Source organism: Siniperca chuatsi, linkage group LG3 (genome assembly GCF_020085105.1).
Source record: "Siniperca chuatsi isolate FFG_IHB_CAS linkage group LG3, ASM2008510v1, whole genome shotgun sequence".
NCBI lineage: Eukaryota > Metazoa > Chordata > Actinopteri > Centrarchiformes > Sinipercidae > Siniperca > Siniperca chuatsi.
Genome location: NC_058044.1, coordinates 2,057,743 through 2,067,742, shown reverse-complemented (window position 1 = coordinate 2,067,742; position 10,000 = coordinate 2,057,743). Strand labels below are relative to the sequence as shown.

The 10,000-nt window shown below is 44.9% G+C and overlaps 1 protein-coding gene across 4 annotated transcripts in view; it reads right to left on the bottom strand.

Annotated features, from left to right (window-relative positions):
- The window catches only part of LOC122873028 (NACHT, LRR and PYD domains-containing protein 12-like), a 1,034,258-nt gene that overhangs the window by 13,046 nt on the left and 1,011,212 nt on the right, over positions 1–10,000 (bottom strand). Inside the window, exons 1-2 of one of the 4 annotated variants that reach the window (XM_044189281.1) lie at positions 6,686–7,040; positions 4,052–4,355 (exon numbers count right to left, since the gene is read on the bottom strand). The exons of 2 other annotated variants lie outside the window; for them this stretch is intronic. In XM_044189281.1, coding sequence (XP_044045216.1) covers positions 4,052–4,151 — 100 coding nt within the window. In that variant the 5' untranslated portion in view covers positions 4,152–4,355; positions 6,686–7,040. Of the gene's footprint in view, positions 1–4,051; positions 4,356–6,685; positions 7,041–10,000 lie in introns of those variants that run through there. One more of the 4 variants, XM_044189282.1, reaches the window with a different exon arrangement.

The following is a 10,000-nucleotide window of genomic DNA, read 5'->3' as shown; positions in this document are numbered from 1 at the left end:
TTACTTTAGGATTTTTTTCTTTATTTTACCATAAATACTGTAACACAATTTCACTTTACTGAAATCATCTGTAACACGAATGAATCAGAAATTAATCAAAATTTCATTTTTCTTTATATATGAATATAGCACTTGAAAATTAGAACCAAAAGGTGAAAAAAGAGGGGGAAACCTCCAGGGCTGCAGTGATAATAAAAAAAGAATAAATAAAATACTTCCTACACGTTACTGCAACAACATGTGCAGTTGTTCGTTACAGTAAATCCCAGCGATGCTTCCAGTCTGCTCTCTCTCTGAAACTTCCTGCTGGACGTCCGATCCGTCCGGCAGCCTGCAGGAGTTTTAGTTTACTTTCAGCATTTTAAAATAATTACTGCGTGAATGCTTGGAATGTGCCGCCGTCCTGTTTTGAACGTGTGTGTGTGATCATTTTGAATGCAGCGTGGTGTGTTAGCGTCAGAACAACGTGCTGGAAACACGCAGTGTTTTGCGTGTTGTGGAGGACGAACGGGAAAAGAGTTTCCTGAACTTTGAAAAGCGCGCGTTTTGTCTGAAAGCGACGAAAAATGGTTGGCAGTTTGGTCCGCACGGCCTTCTGTTTCGCTGACTGTGTGAAGAGTTTTGAAAATGTGGTTTCAGTGTTGAACAACGCTCGTTAGCAACTGGAAAAAAACTGTAAACAAACAATATATAACGTGTTAATTAGTAAGTTTTAGAGCTGCTGTTAGGTGTATTTTTGAACTTTGGACTGAGCCAGGCTAGCTGTTTCCCCAGTCTTTGTGCTAAGCTACGCTAACCGCTTCCTGACTCTAGGTTCGTACTTAACACACAGACATGAGATTTTGACATAGATTTTTTATTTTTTTTTCATTTCACTCTTGGCAAGAAAGTGAGTCAGCGTATTTCCCAAAATGTTGAGCTATTCCGGTTCAGGCTCTAAGAACAGCTAAAAATGCGTTTATCCTCTCATGGGGAAATTCTCAGATGGTGAAAGCCTTTGTCCTCGGTTTCCTGTTTACATGGTCTAGAGCTGACCAGCGGCCAGTTAGAGAGAGAAACCGATGATGCAATCTGACCTCCGCGACTCTCTCTCGCTCTCTCTGACTCGCTCATTCACTCTCTCTGTTTTTTCACACACCCGTCCTTCCTGTTTACAGCATCAATATAAGAGAGAGAGAGAGAGGTTTCGTGCTTTCCACTTCCTCTTTTATTGTTGATGTCAGCTTTGCTGTTTGACTCTGAGGTCTGAGGCCTTTGAATCACAAAGAGCACACACACACACACACACACACACACACACACACACACACACAGGAAGTGGAAGCGATGCTGTGCATCCAGATGCATGTGGAAGTGTGTCTGCTGCTGCTGCTGCTGCTGGTTGTGAATCTAATGTGGTTCCTGAGGAATTTGAGATCATCATCCAACATGTCTGTTAAAGTGAGGCATCGCCTCTTAACCGAGTACATGTGTCATCACATTTGTCATCACTTGCTTCATCGCAGCTGCCTGAGAGACACCACTCGGGGGCAGGAAATTCCCCCAGTAAGCACAAACACAGGCTGTCAAACAACAAGCAGCCGCTCTGTTAGAAAATGGTTCCTCTTTGGCCTCACGAGCAGGACTGGGTCTACGGGCCGGTCCATCACTTTGGTCCAGACTTTATAACTACTGAATGGATTACCATTTACCTTTGGTGATCCTCCTGTAGCGCCACCATCAGGTCAAAATTTTAAATGTGTTCCCATCAGCCTCAGCTGTACTCTGTGTTTAGTGCTGATTAGCTAATGTTAGCATGCTAACACGCTACACTGCGATGGTAAACATTATACCTGCTAAACATCAGCATGTTAAAGGTGCCCTGTGGAGCTTTCTGGTAAACAAAAAACTCAGTGTTACTCACCAAAACACGTCGTGTGTATCCTCGAGGTCTAACAAATATGTTGAATTTATTCACATTCTCATGAAACATTTGCAAATTAGGTTTTTTTAATGTTTCAAGTTGTTTACATCCGTGTTTGCTTGCTAGCAGTCTTCTTCTTCTTCTTCTTCTTCTTCTTCTTCTTCTTCTTCTTCTTCTTCTTCTTCTTCTTCTTCTTCTTCACTGCCTTCACTGGCGCATGGCTACATTTGCTTGCAGATTACCGGCACCCGTCGTCGGTCTGACAGCACGATGTCGCGCTGCCGGTGATCGAAAACTCCACAAGGTACCTTTAAGATTGACGGCACGCTGATGTTAGCATTTCGCCGCGTACAGCCTCACAGAGCCGCTAACATGGCTGCAGACTGTGATGGCTTTTCTCGGTCTGCGTCCTTGTCTTGTCCTCATGAAACGTCATCAGTGCGATCCGCCTCAGGGGGCGATGGGCGAAAGACATGAGCCAAACCCACAACTGTTTTTGTGTCTTCGAATTTACGAGATTCTTAACCGCTTAGATTTCGGACATAATAACTTGGATAAACTTTAGTCTCAGTTTCCCAACTTACTTTGTCTGAAGGTGAAGTTCAGGCTCATGTTTTCATCGGACGGTTTAACATTGTACCACAGCTCTGCCTCTGAGCTTATATGTTCTCATCACCTCGCTTCAATCACATTTTATAAATATGTATATAGTTTAATGAACAGTGGCAGTGTGGTGCATGATAGTACATTTTGCATGCTCCCATTCTAGCAAGTTTAATTTGGGAGTCCAAACTCTCAAGTTACATTTGCCAGGTTCGAAACTGACTCCTCCTGTAATCTATAACTTTAATAATTAATAAAATGTATTACATCAGGATAAACCTGAGGTTACGGGTGCTCACGAACACATCACGCCATTCAGCAGCTGTGACGGCGTGTTTATTTTCCAAAAAGCATCGTCCGGGCGAAGAGGAGAACGGGCTTCATCTGAAAGACTTTCTCCGTTTGATGTCTTTATCTGAGACGTCACGCTGAGCTTTGAAGTTTCCCCTCGACTGCAGCCATGTTTGCTTTACAAATGAGACGGCTGAACCTCTTCACCCTGCAGCAACGGACCTCTTCGTCTTCATGCTTGTCACATTTTCAACAGGAAGGAAGCGTTGTCTTGCATCATCCTGACAACACAGACTGCTCAGTGTTGTACTATTTCTAATATTTTGTCCGCCCCCTTTACATCAAAGAGGGTAGATTAAATATTAAAACAAGTACAAGTCAGCAGCAGCACAAACTACAGCCTCCAAAACCATCACACAGCTGAATCAAAACAACAAAAACTGAACATAATAACCTTCATGAAGGCGGATTTATTACAGGACTCTTGTGTTAGATGCATTAGCTTGGTGTACCTAATAAACTGGTAACTGACTGTATGTGATCAAAGTCTACGATGAAAAGATGTTATTTCATCATGCATTTATTGATTGGTCGTGGTGATGGATGAAATCTCACATAAGACACACGATATATGTACAAATCTCCGCTGTTGTTTGGAACAAATCTTCCTCGCAGGTAAAGAAAATGTGCTTGCAGATGCCCAAAGGCGTAGGGAGGTTGGTCGTACCCCATTTTCTTTACTATTATTGGGCAGCAAATGAATCAAAGCTGGAGTCCTGGGTCCGACATGAGCCATCTCCCGGCTGAGTTCTCGCCTCCCTCCTGGGACCGACCTCCATATTCGAAACCCAGCTGTGAAAAACTCTCCGAAGAATTTGGTCCCGATTCAGGAAAGACTTTCGTCTAAAAGCGGACAAGCGGCCTCCTCCTTTTAATCAACAACCACCTTTTCAAATATATTAATATACTATTATTTAAATGAAACCACGTGAGAAGTTTAAAGGGGAAATGTTCGGTGGAACTAAAGTAGATTCTGCTTTTTTTTTAAAGAAGTTTTGTATTGCATTTTAAAAGCTTATCATATGTTTTTTTATGCAAGATCTTAATCTGAAAAGTAACTAGTGACTGAAGCGATCAGATAAATGTAGTGAAGTAAAAAGTACAATGTTTCTCTCTGAAGTGTAGCAGCGTATTATAGAGAAGCATAAAGTAGCATAAATGGAGATCTGTTTGCTCTCTGGGAAAGAAACTCACCAACCGGTCCTTGAATGCATCGCTCCAACAGTTTCTCCCTCGTCTCCGATGTTCGATCCTCTGTCGCTGATGTAACCTGCTGCATGCAGACTGTGGACATGGATCTGTCTGGGTGAAGTCAGCCCCCACCCCTCCTCCACCCTGCTGGACCCCGTCCTCTGTTTGTCCCCACAGTTTGATCTGTTGTTAGGTGGGACCTCAGACTCCAGCGTCTCCCTCCGAGTGATTTATGAGGAACAGCGATGAACTCCGACACCACAGTTTCAGTCCAAACACACATCTGTGTCTTCATCGTGTCATTGGGCTGAAAATTCACAAGAACACCTGTTTGATGTAACACAACGCAGCACGAAAAACCCCGCCCTAATGCTCTGTTTTATTGTCTTGCTGTATTGCATTTCATTATATTGCTTGGATGTTCCTGTTATGTTGTCCCTGTCCTGTATGTTACATGTAATTTGTCATATTTGTGATGTGTTTTTTTCTCATAAATATTGCTTTTTCGTGTCAGAATTGAACATGAAAAAGCAATATTTGAGGAAAAAAATTTGATTTTACAATAAAACGTTGTATTATTTTGAGAAAAAGGCAGAATTGATCAAGAAAAAGGCAGAATATTTTGAGGGAAAAGGTGTAATTTTACAAGTAAAAACTGTAATAATTAATAAGAATCATACCACAACTCCAGCACACCACATTCTGTTTTTAAAATATATCATATATATAATCTTTTCTTGTACAATTACAAATACAGTAATGCAAATACTTTATTCTTATCATCTTATTGTAAAATTATCACTATATTCTAATGGTGAATAATAAATATAAGATTCACTGGCCCTAAATTCTACTGATTTTCGTATATAAGCAGTTCAAGGGGCTGATGGTGAGATTATAAATACAATTTACATAAAATTCAGGATTTTTGTTTCCTGTAGCTTCGCATAGAAATGCAAACTCATTATTCAAATCCTGCAGATGTGTTTGCAGTATTTTTTTTTACTATAAACTGAAACTGAGAAGATGTTTTTGAGAAGTCACTGACCTGTTTGTCAAACTATCTTTAAAACCGCTAAATCTACACTGCAGAGATGAGGTGATATTATTTGTCTAGATAATCTTTCCTTGTTTAAGAATGAGAAAACACGATTTTCTGTCTGAATATGAAATAAAATAACTCGGTCCAACAGAAAACCCCTCGCCCACGTGGAGGCCACCAGCATCCTTGTTGACATGGCAACACGCTGCCCCGTGTCAAATCTGGGTTGCCAGGTAACAGACGGGATGAGAGCGTGGGTGCGTGAAGGTTGTCTGATGAAGAGGAGGAGGAGGAGGAGCCATGAAGCTGAGGTGGAAGAGGTGGAGAGAGGTGAGGAACCAACACGACGGCTTTCAGTGAGACACAAATATTCAGGAACGAGGGAATAATACTGAAGGTTTGTTGTATTGGTGTTGTTCTGCTATATAAATCCCATGAAAAGACCCAAACCGACAATGTGTTAATGCATTTCTCAGTACTTTCTGACTTCCTGTCTGCGGCTCTCAGCTCCAAGCTCATCGGTTCCTACTGAAGATGTAAAAAACACCTCACAAATATATAGTTTCATGTTTAAAAGAGGTTCGGTACTTTCCTCAGACAGCTGCTCGCTGCAGGTTTTATCAAGCAAACAGGAGGAAACAGTGCATCTGTTGGGGACTATTTTCAGCGGCGGATTAATCCACATTTGGTGCATTTAGTGAGTGTTTCTGGCAGAGACGTGAAACGCATCGCCACCGTGTCATGATACCTTCAGTATTTAGAAATGAAGCAACTGGCTGAAAACCAGTCAAAATACTGTTTAAGGTACATTTTTTAAAGCTTTTTACCACACGCGCCCGTCTTAGCCTGTTAGCTCTCGATAGCTAGCTAACATGGCATTCCAGTGAGAAACGACAGCTAGTATCAATGATAACGCTAACCGATGCTAGGCACAAAGTTAGGGAGGCATTAACTGTCATACAACATCAACGGACTGCACAGAAGCCTCCTCTCACACTAGTGACGTTAGCACGTATGAAATTCTACACGGCTGAATTTTTGAGGTGTCGTTAACATTGTAGCCTGCAGGGGGCGCTAGTGGGGACATTTAGCTCTGTGTTCGTAAGTTCACTGCAGCTTGAAAGAGAGACTTTGAGACGTCGTTTGTGAATATTAAAGCTCTAAAGCTTCCTGTTGCGTTCCGGTTGCGCGGCCGCCGCCGCCGCCGCCGCCGCTCAGGTTTGATGGGTTTTGTTCAGTGTGACAGAAACACTGAGCGAACCACTTCGTTTCAGTGTCGCAGCGTGTTCACATCGCGTCACACATACCGCACATAACATCCTGTTCGCCGGGGGGGAAAACACAGAGAGCCTTAAGTGGTAATCACACGTGGGGAGGGGGGTTTTCTGAAAGCTTTCATGTTTCGCAAAAGTCCAAAATAACATGCATGAAATAAAGAGTAAACATTCACACATACACTTTACCAATCGTTACCTGCTGCAGTTTGTTTATAATTCAATTTATAAAGACGTTGCTGATGTTTTTAAGGAGTCACCATCACCCTGACAAGACATGAAACATTCCTGTGAGGTCAAACTGTTCTCAGCTGCTCTGACCTTTAGCTTCCAGCTGACACAACAAGCGGCGGCTCATCTGATTTCACGAGGACGCTTTTCTTCGCAGACGCCTGCGGGCTGTCTGACGGGCTGCAGCCGCAGTGATCTCGCACTTTACAAACTGGAGTGTCAGCAAGTGTAACAGACAGTTTGTGTCTTTTGCGTCGGGGAGTTCAGAGGGAGTCGCCGCGCTGAGTCGCTGCCGGTTCAGCCGCATTTTACTGTTGGCAAACGAAAGCAGAAGCTGCTCAGGCTGATGTCTCAACACCGGAGTACTTCCTCGCAAAAGCGCTGTCAGCGGCTTCTCAGTGCGGCCGTGTGATTGCGCAGGCGTGTACAGCATGCATGCAAATAATGCTCACTGCCTTCTGCAGCGCGGCTGCAGAGATGAAACTTCTACTACAAGTTCACAGGCTGAAAAAGTCCCGCTGGAGGCTGCAATATTCATTTAACTGCACGATGTGAATGTTGGAGAAAACACACAACGTGCTGATCAGGCAGCGAGGCGGAAAGGTCATTAAAATCCTCCCGTCAGGAACGTTACCATTAGATTGCGAGATATTTTGCGCACAAAGTTGAGGGTAAGTGAGAGGGTTGTGAAAACACTGGGTTCATGCTCTGGGGATCATTAAAGGGAAACTTTGCAACCAGCGTTTTATCACATTGTGGGTAGTATATGCAAATGCACAGTGGGTGACTTCCCTCCATGCTTCCTGCGCCCAGAGCCCCGCCTGCATCTGCTCGCTCATTTGCTCGAACTTCTGCATTTTTACCACAGCCTTTTTCTGTGGTGATGTAGCACCAATTTCAAAAATAGTAGACAGTTTCATGAATCTTTCCAGCGGTGAAATACCCCTTTAATATCGTTAGAGTTCATGACTATTCTGCTGCTAGTTGTTGAGACATCTTGATGCTGCCATTTTCAGACGGACCTCCCTATATGTTGCTTATTTAAAGGCCTGGACACACCTCAGGCTGACATGCATGTGTCTTCTGTGCCTGCGTGAGAGAGCATAACTCATTTTAGATCAAAACCAACTAGCGTTAATGTTTCCAGCACTTCTGTGCTCACTGCAAATCTGTTTTAAGGAATAGTTCGATATTTTGGGAAACAGGCTTATTCGCTTTCTTGCTGAGGGTTAAAAAACAACTCTCACGTCTGTAAATACGAAGCTAGAGGCAGCAGACGATTAGCTTAGCTTAGCATGAGGACTAGAAACGGAGGGACCCGGCTAGCTTGGCAAAATCCACCTACCAGATCGATTCACACAGAAACCAAAGTGAAAAAATGAGACGCTGTAGTTTTATGGAAAAGTTCTGCTTTCTGCTCGTCAGCCATTTTCACGTCAAAGAAGAAAAGCTGGTGATCGTCACGGAGCTCGCTCACCATCTCTCCCTCCGTTTTTTGGGGGCGTTTTTGCCTTTACTTGACAGACGTCAGAAGCCTTTCTGTGTGGAGTTTCTGATGTAGTTTCTAAGTTCTCCACCTTCTGACGGACTAAACTGCTGGTTTGCAGGTGCCGAGCTGCAGCTGCTCAGATACTCACAGAGCTGGAGTTACGTTCAGGTAACATTTCTCTTTCTCCCTGCGCTCTGTGAGCGACCTCCAGTTCCCTCCTGTCCCAAACTAACGCACGTCAGGTGTTGCCGTAACCCGTGAGCAAGGCACCGAGGTGAGAGGCGGGGCAATGACGGGTCACACACAGTACACAGGACGTTTCGACATCTGCTGCTAAACTCACCTGTCAGATCAAACCACACCTGCCTGTTCTGTTCCTCCACCTGCCCTTTCATTGATTCACAGGACTGAACACGTCAAACACACACACACACACGCACACGCACGCACACACACACACACACACACACACACTCTGGTCATTGTGCAGCTCGTTCGCTTTAAGAAGAGCAGCGATCTAATTCCAGGCACGTCGGCCTGCGTGGTGGATGAATGGCCGGCCTTGTTGGAGGGAGACGCAGCAGAGGGATAATGGAGTCATTTGATGTGTGTGTGTGTGTGTTTGGAGAGGGTGTGTGTGTGTTTGAAGAGGTGTGTGTGTGTGTGTGTGTGTGTGTGTTTGGAGAGGGTGTGTATGTGTATGTGTGTGTGTGTGTGTGTGTGTGTGGATATGAGATAAAATAGTAAAAGTCTGTTGGCCTTTTCAAATGAGTGTGAGGGCGGGTGGACTGCATGACACACACACACACACACACACACACACACACGTACTGTTGGTACACCAAGGATGAGTGTGTGTGTGTGTGTGTGTGTGTGTGTGTGTGACTTGCATGTAATTACAAGTTTGAGTGTGTGTTTATTGTGAGGATGTGTGTTCTTGTATCTCTGTGAGAACCAGCTTTCAGGCCTCATTCACACTGATGAAGTGGCGTTTATCTGAGGGTGTGTGTGTGTGTGTGTGTGTGTGTGTGTGTGTGTGTGACTGGCAGCGTTCAGAGCAGGTCAGCAGCGCGCGACGTCCTGTCAACAATTTAAATGATAATTACGGTTTATGATAGGTCTGTCCTGGTTCTGTCCGGGTGACGTCACTGAAAAGAAGCCAGACGTGAACCTCGCCCTCGACTTCCGCCCGAGCCGTCGCTTCCAGCATTATTTCGAGGCTCCGTAGCCACGTAGCGTGTGATGGCGAGTGATGGGTTGTGGAGACACCGGGCGAGCAACATGTGCCATTCAGAGTGCTAAAGTTGTTGTTCGCCCGTTCTACATGTCGAGCGACGGCCTCCAGTTACACCACCAGTTACGAGAAACGCTAAATTAGCTCGAGGTCAGCCGGCAATTTGAGTCCTGAGACGGCTCCAGCACAAACGCCAGTCAAAACGGCCGAATCGTCAGCGGGAAACAGCAATTATTAAAGCTGCTAAAGTGCTAAAGCGACCTGCTCAGCGCGAAGACGAGAGCGGCGCACGATCTCAAAGTTTGTTCTGAGGTGTCGTTACACTTCCTGCGAGTCCTGCGCTGATTCATCGGTACACTCTGATGACGTTGTCGGACTCACGTCGGTGGACGGTTTTTACAAAAAAGGATGAGAATCGGATCAAACGCGTTCTTCTTCCTTGTCAAAACATGGCGCCTACATTACCCACAATGCAACTCAACCACTGAGATCGGGGATCGCGGTGTGTTGTGCTAGTAGCGGCTAACGTAGCCCGCAGCGGAGACGAGCAGCGGGCCGCAGAGGTCCGGTGAGCTCGCTGCTTTCCGACGCCATCAGGTTTCATTTTCAAACCCCGACCGACGCCGACTCAGGTGACATCACTTGAGGACATTCATCAGACGTCACGCAGCGCCCTCGGAGA